We start from the raw sequence: 17,209 nt of genomic DNA on the forward strand, positions 1-17,209 counted from the left end.
TGATCATATACCTGAGAACAAAGTTTGAATCTCAGGATGCTTTTATCTATTTAATATATTTCAATTGCTTTATTTGTTCTGAGCTGATTGAACATCCTCTAAATATACCTCTCCTACTAAATGACTGCAGTTTTGTCAGTTACTATTAGGTACACTGCTATTTTGTTTCTTTGTAAATCTTAAGATCATTAACTTGTAGTAAACTACTGTAGTAAACTATTATTTGATTTCCAATGGAATAAGTTCCGAGCAAGGGCTATATATTTGCCTTTTCCCTTTGAATGTGGCAAAAATAGGTAATAAAGATTAGCTTCTTCCTAGCTGGGTATCTGAGAATGATAAATCTACATGACTGTCATATGACAAGATACAATATTTACCAACATGTACACATTTACAAACTTTTTATTTCCTTGTCCTCATTATTAATACTGATGTGAATTTTCCCTTTGTGGCCTCAGCTTTTCCACTGTTCTTTAAGAAAATTTATATTCTAGCCACCCTATGCCCCAAACTTTTGGCAACAGAAATTAGAAAATATAGGCTGGGTAAGCCAAGAAGATAATTTTAAAGATGACAGTATTCTGCTTTGCTGGGACACTTCCAAATACTTTAATTTTTGGAAAAAAAAATGAAAAAGAACCACAGCAAAAGAAGAAAAACACCTTCTCAAAAATTTTCACAACTAATTCCAGTTTTAACTTTACCTATTAGAATAAAAAAGAAATCAGGGACCAGGGATTTAGCTCAGTGATTCTGCCGCCTGCCTTGCAAGTGCAAGGACCCAAGTTCGAGCCCTGGTACCAAAAGAAAAAAAAAAAAAAGAAAAGAAAAGAAATTAGAAGTAAGCAGTAGATGTACCTATTTGGAAGATGTAAGAAAGTTCAAGTGTGTAAGAGTGAAAGTTTTGGATAGGACTGAATTTTTTTAAAATTTTGGGTTATGAATTGGGTATGCTTTATTATTTTCACTGAAATATTTTTGAGTCTTTTAATTACTTATTTTTGTTTCCTTTGTCTGTTGTCTTCCATTGGGTTATTAAAGGAGCCCAAACCTATGTGTCTATGTGGATTCCTCTAGGATTTGAAAATGTCTCTTCTGCTTTGTAGGTTTTCAAAGTCAGGGAGCAATTCTTTTTTGTTACTTCTTGATCTCTTGACAGAATTTGACAGGATTCACCATTCCCTTCTTCTGAAACAGTGTTCTTTTTCAGACTGTATCAAGTCATTATTTATTTTTCTTTCAACTCTCCGGCCACTCTTCACCTGTAAGCATTAGCCCCCTCTCTAATATAACACTTCTTCAGGATTCTGGCCTAGCCCTGGACAGCTTCTCCTATGGTGTGTTCCTAATCCTACAGTTTTATAAAATACCTATAATTTCATGAATCCCAAATTTAAACTTGTATTCCAAAGGTAAGATGATTACATGCTTCAGATTTATTCCTGGTGTCATTCTTGGTCCCAAAATTAAAATTCTAAAATTGAATTTGTTTTTAATCCTTAAAGCTTCATCAGCTATGTTTTAGCAAATGGGATTACCATACTTTCAGTTCTAAAATATATTCCCAGGAGTCTTTCTTATTCATTCTTCTTTTTTAATCCCCACATGAAATACATCAGTATATTTCAAATCTGTACATGTCTTTCCATCTTCCCCCAAATAATCCTTGGTTACCTTTTTTGCCTCAACATTCTTCCTCTATCACTCTTATTCAGCTCAATCTCCAGTGAATAATATGAAAACACACACATAAAAAAATTAGATCACAGCCTAGCAAAATATCCAGTGGCTTATTATTTTCTTTCAGAGAAAATATCAATTTCTAATGTTAGCAAGTAGGGCCTTGTATGATCTAGCTTATCTTATTCATCCAGTTTCATTCTGGTTTCCCTCTCTACAGTCCAACCACATGAACCACATTTACTTCTGAAAACCACATTTACCACATTTACCACATATACTTCTATTTCTCTTCTTAGGGGCTTTATTCATATAATTGTTGCTCTTTTAAAACTCTTTTATTTCAATTGACTCCAGCTAGTTATTTATTACTGGATGTCACTTAAATATCACCTCCTCAAACTTTCTTCGATTGTTCTTAATAAAAATCACTTCCTTCTACAATACATCCAGGAGTATCTGTGTCCCATACATCACTGGAGCATTAACAATGCACTTATTCTTTACTCATTGTTTTTATCTTCACTGAATGGCAAGTTATGAAAAAGTTGGGAATTTTTTTTACTAACCAGTTACAGTGCTTGGTGTAAAGAAATTACTCCATAAATATGAACTAAATGAAGAACTTTTTAAAATGAATTTATTTCCTTTGACCTAATTTGGCAGGTATTTTTTGGAATTTAAATTGCAGTCTTTTAAAATAAGTATTAAGAGTAAAACATTTTCAAAAAAATCATTAATTATTCATACAATTATGATATGAATTATTTTGAGTTTGCTCTTTCTAGCCAATACACAAGGTTCTCTCTCTTACATGTTCTACAACATTAACTCTAGTATTATTTCTAACTCTGCTTGATAAAAATAAATAAATTTAAAATCTGAGTTCATAACTTTCCACAGTTATATCAAGAAAACACAGTTCCACAGTGTCATAAAGCTTCACAGATTTCACCCTCCTCTCTGAGGCAAACCTCCTGCCAAGCAGTTATCTTGGTACTGTGGTAGAGCACTGCCTGCTGTCAGCTATACAGTCTATCACTGTCTTCCAGAAAAGTCAAAATCCAAGGACCAACAGATATTAATAAGAGCCTCCAATTTTTCCACTCTTCCTAAAATGCAGTATATATTAAATGAAATTAACATTCTGACCACATCTCTTTGATAACTTCTGATTTCCCAAAGGAGAGTGGGAAATGACTAATTCTACCACCTATTCAGGTTATCAGAAACAATATTTTTGCTTCATAATGATTAATGTCTCTAGTGACCCATCAACATTCTACGTTTGACAAATTTTGGTAATACACAAATAATATTTTCTCATTTTGGAAAATATTATCTCATTTAATTATTAGAAACAGCACAATGGTTTAAGATGAGGTGAATTTATCCTGAGCAGGCAGTAGATGGTCCAGAAGCCTTGGGAAAGGACTCATTCTCAACGCTGTATCATCTTGTGTTAAATAACATCTGATTGTATCAGCAGTGGCTATCACAGTAATCTAAAGCAGTATCTCAAAAAAGCAATTCTGAGGAATTCCTGTAAAGTCAGCAAGGTAGGCATATACAGCCATAGCACTTAATCAATTTTATGCAAAATACTCTAAAAAATTGAAATAGAAAAATTTTAAAGCTGATCATTTTAAAAATTAAGTTTAATCAGATGCTTAACAAAGTTTCCTAATCTTAATCTGATTTCAAAGAAATCACTTCCTTCACTCTTTGATTTATTAGAAGAAACATTGAGAGAAGTAATTTTCTTAAGTGAAAATGGAGATTCTAAAAGTAATTAAAGTATTTTTGTTTGTTTCTAAATTGTTTTTAAGAACCAGGTGTTGGTTTTACTCATATACTAACTACACTATAGCTGCCTTGGTCACTGTTTTCATTGCTGGGACAAGATATCCAACACCTGCATGTTAAAGGAGGAATGGCATATTTTAGCTCACATTTTGTACAGTTTTCAGACCATAGCTTCCTCATTCCAAAGCAGGGAGGCATGGCAGAAGAGCATGACAGAGGAGGGTCGTTCATGGCATAACAGACAGGAAGCAAAGGCAGATTATAGGAGGAGAAAGATATACCTCACAGGGCACATGTCCAGTGACATGTCCAACACATGTTCAACAGGCTTCCCATTAGGCTTCACCTCCCAACATTATATGTAGCTATAAACATTGTTATAATCCACTGAAGAGTATCACACCCCCATGATCCAATCACCTCCCCAAATCCCTACCTATGAGTACATGAGGTTTTGTAGGGATGTACTGATATAAACAACAACAGTAGCTAATTTCTACAGATGAACCCAACCCAACTTCATACTTTCCAATATCATCCCCCAATCTATTGCCTTGTGTTTGGGCTACTGACTCAACTAATTCTCTCTCTTTCTCTCTCTCTCTCGATTTTAAAGGTCAAGACACAGGATGCCATGCATCTTCTGCCTATATACCAAGTTGGAGAGAATTTAACTATTAATATGTAATAGTTCTTACTACTCTAAATCTAAAAAATTGTGAGAAAGGTTCAATTTCTCACAATCAGAGCAGCTATTTGGAGAGACAGAGGCCTGCCCAGCCCCTAGCTTTTCCAATTATCCAGCTCTGCTCCAGACATTTGAGTAAAGAAGTCAGACTGGATGTTCAGTGGAGAAAAAGTTTCAAATAAGCATAGTCCACACACAGCTGTGTCATCCCATGAGAATTCCCTGATGAAACCAGAGACTAGTCAATCCCTGGGACTAAACAAGATAAAAAAATGTTGTTTAAACCTTCAAGTTTTGGATTGTTTATAATACAAAAATAGATAACTAGAATACCTTAATACTAAATTTGATAAAGATAATAGTATTTTAGCAAACACGTTTTGCTAACAGAAGTAATGATTGGAAATGAATATCTTCCCATTTATGAAAACACTGTTGTTTTCTTGTTAATGAAATATAGATGGAATGCACACTTGTATGCTGAGGGATGAAGAAACACATACAATTAAATGTTGAGTTTAGTGGTATTGTCATATAGTAAGAAATATTACTTTTAGTCCCTACAACAAAGCCCCTAAAATCCCTACAAATAGTTAATTCTAATATTTAGTCTCTGACTTAGGTTCTTGACATAGAGCATCTAACATTTTTGCAATTTCCTAATGATAGGAGTGTCTCACACAGAACTTCTAAATCTTTTGAAATTTCTTAAATAACTTAAGTGTCTTTTGCTCTAACAAGATGACACTTGATAAGCCCCTTTTGAGCCTTAAGATGGGGGCTGGTTGTCAGGCCAACCATGTGGTTGGAGGGTTGGAACTCTTAATTTCGTCTACCTACCTCCTTCAAGGGGATGTTTGAGTCTATCATAAATGATGTAATCAATCATGACTGCACAATTACGCCTTCATAAAATCTCCAATGACACAATTTGGAGATCTTTTGGGTGGGTCAGCATGTGCAGGTACCTGGAGGGTGGCTCACTATGACAAGGTGTGGAAGAGATACAACCTCTGCCTGTGCATTACTTCCATCTGGATGTTCATCTGTATCCTTTACCATACACCTGTGAGGTACACAGTATTCCAAGTTCCATGATTGGCTCTATCAAATAAGTCAAACTTATTGAGTATACTAGGAACTACTGACTTATAGCTGATTCACCAGAAGTACAATTTCCAACCTAGGACTTGGAACTGACATCTGAAGTAAGGGGTAGTCTTTTGGAACTGAGTACTGCATCGGTGTAATTTGACTTTAATTCCAGGTAGATTGTGTCAGAAATAAACTGAACTGTGCAACATTCAGTTAGAGCTTGATGTAGAATTCCTGGAGAACAATTCGTGTACATTTTGATGACTAGAAGTGAAATATTCTGTGTTGAGTGGTAAGTGTAAGAGTATCAAAAACAATTTTTCCACGAATTACTAAATGAAAAATCAACAAAAATAACAGGACTCCAATTTTTCACTGTTATTCTGCCAGAAAAAGAAGCATATTTTCATGCTGTCCTTTTATTCTATTTGAAAATGTATAAGAGGATATTTAATTTACTGCTGGGAGATACAATTACATAAGCATACCTCAGTATCAAAAATGAGCAGAAGCCCGTTGGCATTCACTGTTTCAGAAAACCACAGGTAACTATGGTAGCAAAATATTAAATTACACATTTTATTATGGAGGTATTGCACTCATATTCTTAAAAGAAAAATTTTCTGCTGAGAAGAAAATTTCAATGTAAAATGACAAGAGATAACAAATAATTAAAAGCACATGATATGTTATATTTTTCCTGATAGAGTATAAGTTTGCATAAAGATCTAGGGAAGCTGAAAAAAATGAAATATATATGACAGACTAAGTTATAAGGTAAAATTTTCTTGAATTTAATTTTTAAATAGTTTAAAGAAAGATAATTTTCACACTTAAATGTAGCACATATAAATCCCTAAGGTATGAAAAATTTTGTTGAGAATATTATTTAACTCTGCACAATTACTTAAAAATCTTTCAGACTGTTTTTTAGATTTATGGCATCTGCTAACATATTTAATATTGAAAAAGGTTTACTGAATTAAACTAACACACATTTCAAATTTCAATGAATATTTCAATAGGTAGTAAATATTTTCTAACAATTTTGGCTGCTGGGTTGAAAAAATTCTGAATTTGAAATCAAATAAAATGTGTTGATTTTGACATTTTAAAAAACTAATTTGTCTGCTTCTAATATAACAGATGATGTGGACATAATTCTTTTTCAGAAAAGAAAGCTTTACAAATATAATTTTGAAGAATATGCTCAGAATATTTAGCTTTAATGTAATCAGAAAATACCACTGTTGAAATGACAAGTAGTACTCCATTTCTTCATAAAGACTAGAATTAACTTCAGAACCAGATTGTCCTTGAAGAAAACAAAGATTTATTGTTGCAACTAATACTCTGGATTAACCACACTTAAAACTCTGTAGCTTTCAAAACAGCCCAAATACCACAGCAAGCCAAACCAAACCAAACTGAACAAGAAATAATTCACAATGATGGAAAAGAAAAATACACAAAACAGAAACCAGCTCTAGTTGTGAATCCTTGGGCTGATACTAATGTGTTTCTGCTTAGCTCAGCAAACTGTAAACTTTTGGAGAGCTATTTTTTTCTTGTAACTACTACGTATAGAAATTAAGTAAAGTCATTTTCAAAATTTGTTCTGAGTTGTTTGAGAAGAAATGTTTTCTGTTAAAGATGCAGGATGCAAAATCAAGTCATTACTAAGTATCCTTAAATATGTTTTTAAGAGTTTTTATATTTAGTCATCCTGAAAATATCCCCTCACATAGTGTTTGACTCTGGGTTCTCTTGTCTGCTACTATGAATGCTTTGGGCCCCTAAGAATCCATCTCTATGCATCTAATGATTTCAGTGAGATATCCTTGCAATAATAAAAAAGATGTAAGGTAGAGGCATGTCCTTAAAGAATCTTTATATATCTGCTTGATATTCTTGACTCACTACAAATGGGAGGACCATGTATTATACTGCAGTGTGAAGCACAAATCTAAGCCAGTCTCTACTGGACTGGAAGGACAAAAAGCCTATTTAAGTGTTGTTGTCAGCTGTTTCATGTAGACATAACCTTCTCAATCATTACAGTTCTTACAGAGCTGTGTAATGTCATTGTGAAGGACTGGATAACATAAGTGTTTACTAAGATTCAACTCAGCAAAGGCAAAAACACAATCATCTTAAAACACTAAAATATATCGCAAATCACCACTCAAAGCCTTATCTGAAGTAGTCCATTAGAGAGTCTCTTCTAGTCATTATTGGAAAGGTGCTTAACACCAAACAATACCGTTTAGAACTTTGTCCCCAATAAAAGAAGTCAAAACAGTTTTGAACCCCCAGACTGCTATGATGGTACTCCATATACTTGGACGTTGTAGAACTGGCCAAAGGAATGCGAATTCTTTACTGCCTCCCAAGTTTGTATGAGTGCACACTCACTGCTTAAGACTCTGATGTGTATCTGGAAACAAATGTTACCAACTTCAGAAAAATTTTGCAAAAATAGTTGAAATAGTTGCAAAAATAGAAAAATAGTTGAAAGACGACTATAAAGATTGTTATGAGGCGCCAGGGCTCAGTGGTTCCCCTGCCTGCCTTGCAAGCCCAAAGACCCGAGTTCGATCCCCAGTACAAACAAACAAACAAAAAAAGGCATTAAAATATAGCATTAAAAAAAAGATTGTTATGAAACTGCTTGCTTTTCCATAAAAATGCCAAGAAATTTAGCTTGAATATACGACAATTTTTGAAACCACATTATTCTTTATGTACCACATTATCTTCTCCACAACTTCTAGCATCTTGTGGATAATCAGTGTTCTAACACTACGTTAAATGGAAATGCTAGTGCAAACCAACAGAAATTTGATCTTCTTACCACATTCTCTTACAGTGATGACCATCATGCAGTGCGCTTTGCCCTTTGGGGAAATTGAACACAGTATTCTCTGGGTCAGAGTGAAGAAAATTCTCATTCTCTTCTGAAACAAACAAAACCAAGTTCCTTCAGAGAAACATGGAGTGATTTGTAGTAATTTCCAAAACTCACAAATGTGCCACAGTAAAGTCTGTCAATGTCTGTCATTAGAACAGAAAAATAATCTAATCATGCTGTGGGTTTTTTTGAAGATGCATTTATTCTTTGTTCATGAGAGGACACTAATTGTATCATAGAATTATAACATCTGTTTTAACATTACCACTTTTGAAATTACTTAAGTAATTAAGTCTTTGATTGGAATATTCTTTACTTTTCTAAAAATTACATTAAGTCAATGTCTTCAAACTCTCTTCACTAGCTAGGACAACGGGTAAGGACATAGGCTTTGACAGACAATCATGTTACAAGTCTCCCTTCTTTCATTTCCAGCTGTGTGCCTTGAATAACTGCTAAACTTTGTGATTCAGTTTTGTCATTTGTAAAAATAAGAATTAAAAAGTCTAATTACTTTGCATCTAGCAAGAACACTGCATATCATAGCTAGGATTATTAGGTAATCAAAGGAAACCATGATGATGAGCAGCCCCCACTGTCACTCTGATTTTTAATCATTAATTATTTAAAAGTTAATGACTTTTGGCTGCAATTATTAAAACTATCAGCAGTAGGTTCTCAGAAAAACACTATCATTACAGATTACTTAAAATTTAGATATATAATTAAGATGATAGTCTATCTCTACATAAGAGAACTGTGTATTACAAACTATAATATTGAGTAGTGGTTTGACTCCAAATCCTGTGATTAATTTTCAAATCCTAATTTGATTGATAGCTAAAGAATTCTTTCAATTTAGCACAATATTTACCACTGCACAGATGCTCAAACGTTGGCTGAACACTAAGCAGAAAGAAGGAAAGAAGGAAAACTTTAAATTTTGCTGTTATATTTTTAGATGAACAAAAAACTGACATTGGAGGAGAAAATATATGTATTCTAGTTTTCTGTGACTCATCAATTTGGGGAAGGACATAAAAATAACTGTTTTAGATAGAAAATCATATTTGCTTTGAAATCAGAACCATTTTAAGTCCAAGTTTATCTTCTGGTATTTAAAAGCATAATCCACTTAAGAGAACCATCAAATCATTTACTTGTAAATAGTTATGATAATAATACATGTTAAGGGTAATTGTACAGATTAAATGAGATAATGATTTTAAAGTGCAAACAACTGTGATAGGAATAAAAAGACACAAAGAATAACTGGCCTTTGTTTTTAAAGGTTATAGACAACTTGGGCAGACAAATTATACCTAAGTAGGTAGCATGGTGATGCATGCTTATAGTCCAGTAACGCAGGAGGCTAAGACAAAGAACTAGAGGCCATCCCGGGCTACACAGAATTTCAAGCAAGCATGGATTAGAGCATGACCCTGTCTCAAAACACAAACAAATAAGCAACCAAATCAAGCAATAACCCCTACGTTTTATAATAGCAACAAAAAAAACAAGTTTATACTGCTGATTAAAGTTAACCTTAAAACATCTCAATGTAATTTTTACTTTTTCTCTGTATAGTGTTTCATGGATCAAAATCCATTTCACACTGTGCCAACAACACAGAGAGTCTACTAAAAAGCAAATGCATGCTTCTGCATATCTATATTCCAAAGAATTTTGTAATAAGTGAGAAGATGTGTTTATTATTTTATGTCATCTTTTTCTGAAATTCTGAGTCAAAATATAGTTTTATATAAAACAGGAGTTGAAATCCATGATTATTCAGAGGTTTTCCATTCTGGCATTTGTTATGTTTTCATATCCAGAGATACCATCATTTTACTCTTTGTGGCAAGTAGATGTAGAAGCTCGTATTACATTTGAATAATTTTTAGTTGGCAACATTTAAAACTGAAAAAAGGAATATACATTTCTGTGAAAGAAAGACAAATATAAAAATTTTAAAATATAATAATAAATTCTGACCAGCAAAGTATGGTTGTGACTTTATTAGCCACCTTGCTAAATCATTTTCAAAGAATTTACTTAACTAAGACAAAGCTCACGAATTCAGCACTTTTAATCCTTTTTCTATTTTAAATCATTCAAAATCATTTTATATACTTATATATTTTATGCAAAAGTTAATTCTCAACATACACAGTAAACTTAGTTCACAGCATGAAACTGATCTTTTGAGAGTTTTTCTTTGTTACTATCTTTCAAGAAAAGGCTATGGTGCTGTTGCCTTCCACTTTCGATTTAAAGCCACACACCAAGTTAGCCCATCTATAAGACAGGCTCACACTTCATCCCTTTTCCAATGATGATAGAGGTTCATCTGTGACTATAGGCATAATAAATAGGACACACGTGTAAATACTGAATCGTTTCTCCAGTGTGAGAAACTGAAAGTGTAAAGAAGGAGTAAAAGATATAATAGATAATGTGAAATACAAAGAAAAGGGACAAAGGGAAAAAGGGAAATGGGAGGGGTAGGAAAAAGGAAAGAAGAGAATGGATTTAATATGAAAAAATGAAAAATAATGGAAACAAAGTCTTTGTACATAGAGAGGGAGGGAAGGGTTGAAGAGAGGACAGGGGAATGGGGAAAAAATAAGAACCAAGCTTGATTTTGTAAAGGTACAAATTTTCAACAATGAATGTCATTATATTGTATACATTAAATGTACCAATAAAATTAATCTTAAAAAAAGACTATAGGAATGAACTAAAGGAGAAGCAGTGTCACAGGATAGGGTGTGCCACATGGATACAGTCTTCCTGTTCAGGCCACTTACCTGTGCACTCTGGTCCTATTCATGTTTAATAATGACTGTTCTTTTTCCATCTCTTATTGGATTATTGTTGAGTCTTCTTAATTACATCCTGGTGGTCTGACTGGCCCTGATCCATTGAAAGCTGCTCTAGATTCATGGTTAACTGGCAGACATTCCTTTACTACCAGGGCCCACTTGCATGCCAGGAACTATTTTTATAAAGGTATCTAATTATACCTTTATAAAAGATGTCATGGGCTTGCTCCAGAATCAAAATGGCTATTGTAATTTTCTCACTAGCAACATCCAGAAATTCCATATGGGTATCTTTTCCTACCACTGGTATCTCCAAAACTAAAGGGTCTACTATATGTTTCGGCCTAAACCACAATACTGATTGTTCTGCAGTCTGAATATGCTGAAAAGATAAATTTCTGTTCAGGATTTCATGCAAACCTAGCAGCTTTGACATTATCCAGCGAATGGGCTGGAACAGCAGGTATGAAATATACTTCCTCCACAACCCAGAGGATTAGAACATTTCCTTCTTCCTGGATGGAAGTGCAAGATTTAATAATTTTTTCTTTACCTTTGGATAAAATAGCCCACAATGTTCCTGACCTTCTGACTGTTAATGCTTTTACTAATGTAAATGACTCAAAATCTACATAGGATTTGCCTCTTGCCTTCTGCAGCACATATGAGCCACCGATGTTTCCATTGCATTCATTAGCTTCTTCATTATCAGGCCTACTTAGCATAATGTTATCAATGAAGTACATCATTTTGATCATCTTGAAAGGCCAGCTGATCCACATCTCTTTGGTCTACATTTTAGAAGGTAGCCCTGAGACTAAACCGTGGTTGTATACTGTTTTCCTTATAAACTTTCTCTGATATTTTATTTTGAATAAGATATTAAAGAAAGTATTCACGGGCCGGGGATTTAGCTCAGTGGTTCTGCTGCCTGCCTCACAAGTGGAAGGACCTGGGTTCAATTTCCCGGTACCAAAAAAATGAAAGAAAGGAAGAAAGAAAGAAAAAGAAAGAAAGAAAGAAAGAAAGAATTCACAAGTCAATAATCATGCATTATGTGCCTTAGATAATATTCATGCTCTTTAGAACAGAGGTGTCATCTGGCTTTTAAGACTGTCTTTGAGGCTATTCCTTGTTTGATGAGTTTGCAGTAGTCCACAGCTACTCTAAGATTTTTCATATTTTTGCAGGGTGTTGATGAATTTAAAAAGATGTTATGAGATCTGCCATCCCTGAATATTATATTTTAAGGGTATTAACTTTTCCTATCAACTCTAAAATGTTATATTGTTTTAGATTTATATTTTAGAAAGATTGTTGGTAGTTTCATAGACTCTTGCCTAATCATCCACTGTGTATTCAATATAAGATTTGTACCAGCTGCCAAGAGTGTCATTTTCAATTATTCACTGACAGGGGAAATGACCACTGGAATCTGTGGACACAGCAGGCATACTATAAATCAGACCTCAGCTAGGACTTCACATTTTATCCGGTGCCCTCCTGTCTCAAATCTAAATAAGGAAACCGTGATGATTTTTAGGTCTCTTGGTATTAATGTCAGTTCAGATATTTGAAAAAATCAGATGCTTCTCTTTTCCCAGTGTCCAGTGATTATGCAGCACTATTATTGTCTGTCCATTAATATTTCCGAGGGATGGAGATGGTTAATAAGATACACCTGATGTATTCTATTCGTGGCCATGGATATGGCAAGGTCATTGACATGCAGGCTATTTCCATCCCTCTCCATAAGTCCAATTCCATTGGTTTCTACTTTGACCTTTCTTGTCATCTTTAGTCATTATTATTAATGTGATCCTTGTCTTTTGGCATTTAAACAATGCTACTTGATCTCTTTTGCTTTGAGGTCCCACCATTTCTACTTTTATCAGCATATTCATTTCCATAATACCATTTGCAACAATCAACCCTGATCTTCCACCAATCAGATAACAACTGTGTTCAGCTATAGGGACCACTTATAGTCTTAATAAATGATATGTCCAATAATAATTCCGGTGCAAAATATTATTTAATAATTTTTGCATTTGAACATTATATAGTGTACATATCTCCCTGAATCTTTAATATTTCCTCTATCATATACCATGATAACTGTGTAAATCAGCTTTCTTCAATCTGGACAGTCACATTTTGCATACTTTTATGATCTGTTTTTAAGTTTAAAAAAAATCTTTATTTTTTAAAAGTTAGCATGTGCTTAACAGAAACAAAAACACAAGAAGCAAAGAACAAAGGCATTTTCAGTCACAAGCAGCTTAGCTGGGCATATCTTTCTAGGTCCCATGTGTACATAAACAACATGTCATTTTGTGTGATTGAGATTATACAGTGTATGTCATGCTTTTCCACACATCATGAATACTCACCAATTCAAAATCCCAAAGCTACAAGAATATTTTTGATAACCAAGAATATACTATACTAAATGAATCTGTTAGAAAAAAATTGTAATCCTGCCTTTCTTGCTGTATCACTGAAGATAAAAATGGCAACAGGCATCTAGATAGTATTAGCAAAGCTATAATAAGAAGACTGCGTTTCCTTAATGCTCAGCTTAAAATGAAACATAAAGCAGCAGAGTACACCAAGCATATGTGTCTGAATTATTAGATTTCTACTATTATAAAATGCTATTAATGTATTCCTATAAAATGTTATTAATGTATTCCACACAGCAATAGCAACAGCTCTCACCAAAATGTAAATCTGAGCACTTTGCATACATTTCTCCTTGTAAACCTACTTCTGTCCCTCTACTGCCAGACTAATGACATGGCCTGATGTACAACGGCCAGAAGTGATATAAAAATTCCAAGTCCAAGATGCATCTTTTCTATTAATTATAACAAAAAGACATTTATTTACACAGTGTCTAACTCACTACCTCCAGTACCTCCTGTACTGTCACCACAGGGCATCTATAATGCTTAAATGCTGTGCAGTAGAGTATGAATTTTGTGCACCTGAGTACTTTACCAGAATTGCACACAAATCTGTTGTTATAATCTCAAATCATCTAACAGATACAGACATTTTAGAAAACAGCTCTTCCCCCTCAGCCTTTTCAGCCTCTTCACTACTTCATTGATTAAGTTCAAGACTACATCTAGCTCCAACAGGTGACTTCCAAAAGATGGTTCTTTCCTAAAAACTAACAAAAGAACATTTATATAGGGATTATTTTGCGACTTCCAACAAAATTTGGGCATTAGGACTTAACCATTAACACCAGAAATGTGGGGCCAGGGATTTAGCTCAGTGGTTCCACCATCTGCCTCAAAAGGGCAAGGTTCCGAGTTCAATTCCCAGTACACCCCCCAAAAAAAACACCAGAAATATTAACCAAACTGCACATGTAGAACAATGGCTAGACAACCTGAACTTACTTAACTTCCCTCTCTGTATATTTCGCTTTGCCCCAAGAGCATGAAACTTACTCTCCAAGATATCAAGTTTGACAATACAATTCCCAAAATGCATCCATTCCTGTGAAGTATTAAAAATGATTTTAAAACACAAAGTAATGCTTGACTTTCACATGTTTGGTCTTTAAACATCTATGAAAACTAGATGCTGTTGACAAGAACTGAAATTTCCCATATGTATAGTGGCATTGCATAAACTGCACATAAAGCCTAGATTTTTAAAAATGTTATCTAAATAGGAACACTTTGGCTTAGAACCCTTCCCCCTTTCCACCCTTTTTAACACTGGAGACAGATATATGCATATGCAATACTTAGAGGGGAATTTAACAATTTCATTTTCTAAGTGATTAATTTTATTGGTATATTTTAGATACATATAATGGTCACATTCATTAGGATCACATTCATCATAGGAAATTTGTATCTGTTTGTTTGTTTTTGAGACAGAGTCTCACTATGTAGTTGTGACTGACCTGGAACTCACTATGTAGCCTAGGCTGGTCTTGAACTCACAGTGATCCTCCTGCCTCAGCTTCCCGAGTGCACACGCCCAGCTGGGAATTTGTATCTGTACACAACGTATCTTGATTCTTTTTACCCCAATCCTTTCCTCTTCATTCAACCCTTTGTTATTTACAAAAGCACTGTTTCCATCTTTTTCTTTCTATTCTCTTTTCTTTTCACTTTCTTCCTCCCTCACCCTTCTTATTCCCCTTCCCATTTGACTCTTTTCTTCCCATTTCCCAATATGTACTAGATATTTGACCCAGCTATTTCTCTGCTGGGTATCTTTCCAAAAGAATTAAAAGAATCATTCCAGAGTGATATATGCTCACTCATGCTGACAGCGGCACAGTTTGTAACAGCTAAAACCTGGAAACAGTCCAAGTGCCCATCAACTAGAGACTGGATAAAAAAGATGTTGTTTTTTTAAAAAATATTAAATAGAATACTACTGAGCCATAAAGAATGAGAAACTAGAGACATCTATAGCTAAATGGATGCACATTATGGCCATATTCTTAAGTGAAATTAGTAAGACACACATGTAAATACCAAATAGTTTCTCTGGTATGAAAAATTAAAAGTGTAAATAACAATCAAAATGTATAATCAATATTGTGCAAAAGGAAGAAAAGATCTAAAAGAGTAGGGGGAAGTAGGAGGGATAGGGGAAAGGTAAGAAGGCAAATGAAAAAATATGAGAAAAGGGAAATATGAAAAGAATGTCCTTATAAATAGGGAAGGGAGGAGGGGCTCAAGGGAGGGCTGGAGAATGGGGAAAAAATAGGAACCAAGATACATCATGTAATGATGCAAGATCCCAAAGATGAATGTAACTGTACTGTATATCTAAAGTTCACCAATAAACTTTAAAAAAAGAAACCATTAGCAGAGTGAAGAGACAACTCTCAGAATAGAAAAAAAAAATTTACCAGCTATTCCTCAAAGAACTAATATGCAGAATATTTAAACACTCAAAAAAAATCAGACCCCCAAAATTCTAAGACCCAATCCAAAAATAGGCATCTCAAATGGATACCTGTAAGACAAAAAAGTACAAACAAATATATGAGAAAATATATCACTGATCATTCAAGAAATGTAAATTAAAAACCACACAGATTCCATCTCACTCAGAAAAAGTGACAATTATCAATAAATCAATAAAAAATGCCAGTGGTACTCTTAGGAAAAAGAAAATTCTCATTGCTGCCAGGTGAGATTCCTCAAAACAGTAAGACTAGAAGTTCCATTTGGCAGAGCTATTCCCCTTTTAGCCATCTTCTGAAAGAATTAAAAGCATCATACCACAATGCATATGATGTACACATACCATGTTTATAGTAGCACAATTTATAATAGCTAAATCCTGGAAACAGCCCAAATACCCATCAACAGATAAATAAAGAATATGTGGTATTTGTACACAATGGAGTACTACCCTACTATAAAGAAGGATAAAGTTGAGTCATTTGTAGATAAATGGATGTACCTTGAGACAAAGTGTCACATAAAATAAATAAGGTACAGAAGTTTTAAATATCTCATTGTTTTTCCTGTGTGAGAAACCTGAAGGGTAAACAAAGAGAAAAGTGGAAGATAGGAATTGAGAAGCAGGAAGAACATGTTCAAATGGGAAGGGGAAAAAGGGACAGGGAGAGACAGGAAAGGGATTAAAACACAAAGAATGGAAAGAAAATGGAAAAAAGCTTTAGTAGATGGGGAAAGAAAGGAAGGTTGAAGAAAGAGGGAAATGTGGGAAAAGCGGAAGTAAAATATAGAATGTACAGGTACAAATTATCTGTGATGAATATGAGTACTACGTATGGCAAATATGTACTACTAAAAATTTTTATGGGGTGAGGTGAAATCTCAGTGTTGTTTTCATCTGCATCTCTCAAATGACCATTGATGTGGAACATTTTTTCATATATTTACTTGCTGCTTTTCTTTCTTTCTTTCTTTTTTTTTGGTACCGGGGATTGAACTAGGATCCTTGCTCTTGCAAGGCAGGCCACCAAACCTCAGCTAAATACCCGGCCCCAAAGACTAAAGTAATCATTTTTATTTTTTATTTATTTTTTTGGCACTGGGAATCGAACTCTGGTCCTTGCACTTGCAAGGTAGGCAGCAGAACCATTAGGTAAATCCCCAGCCCTTGCTGCTTTTATTTCTTTGTCTGAGAAATGTCTGTTCATTTCAGATGCCCGTTTTTGATTCAGGTCTTCATATATATATATAT

At 34.2% G+C, this 17,209-nt stretch overlaps 1 protein-coding gene across 1 annotated transcript in view; it reads right to left on the bottom strand.

Moving 5' to 3' along the window:
* The window catches only part of LOC104874374 (transmembrane protein 184C), a 101,569-nt gene that overhangs the window by 81,699 nt on the left and 2,661 nt on the right, over positions 1–17,209 (bottom strand). The window contains exon 2 of the mRNA XM_010641394.2: positions 8,127–8,229. Coding sequence (XP_010639696.1) covers positions 8,127–8,131 — 5 coding nt within the window. The 5' untranslated portion in view covers positions 8,132–8,229. The remainder of the gene's footprint in view (positions 1–8,126; positions 8,230–17,209) is intronic.

Source organism: Fukomys damarensis, unplaced genomic scaffold, assembly GCF_012274545.1.
Source record: "Fukomys damarensis isolate Sample0158 unplaced genomic scaffold, DMR_v1.0_HiC HiC_scaffold_38, whole genome shotgun sequence".
NCBI lineage: Eukaryota > Metazoa > Chordata > Mammalia > Rodentia > Bathyergidae > Fukomys > Fukomys damarensis.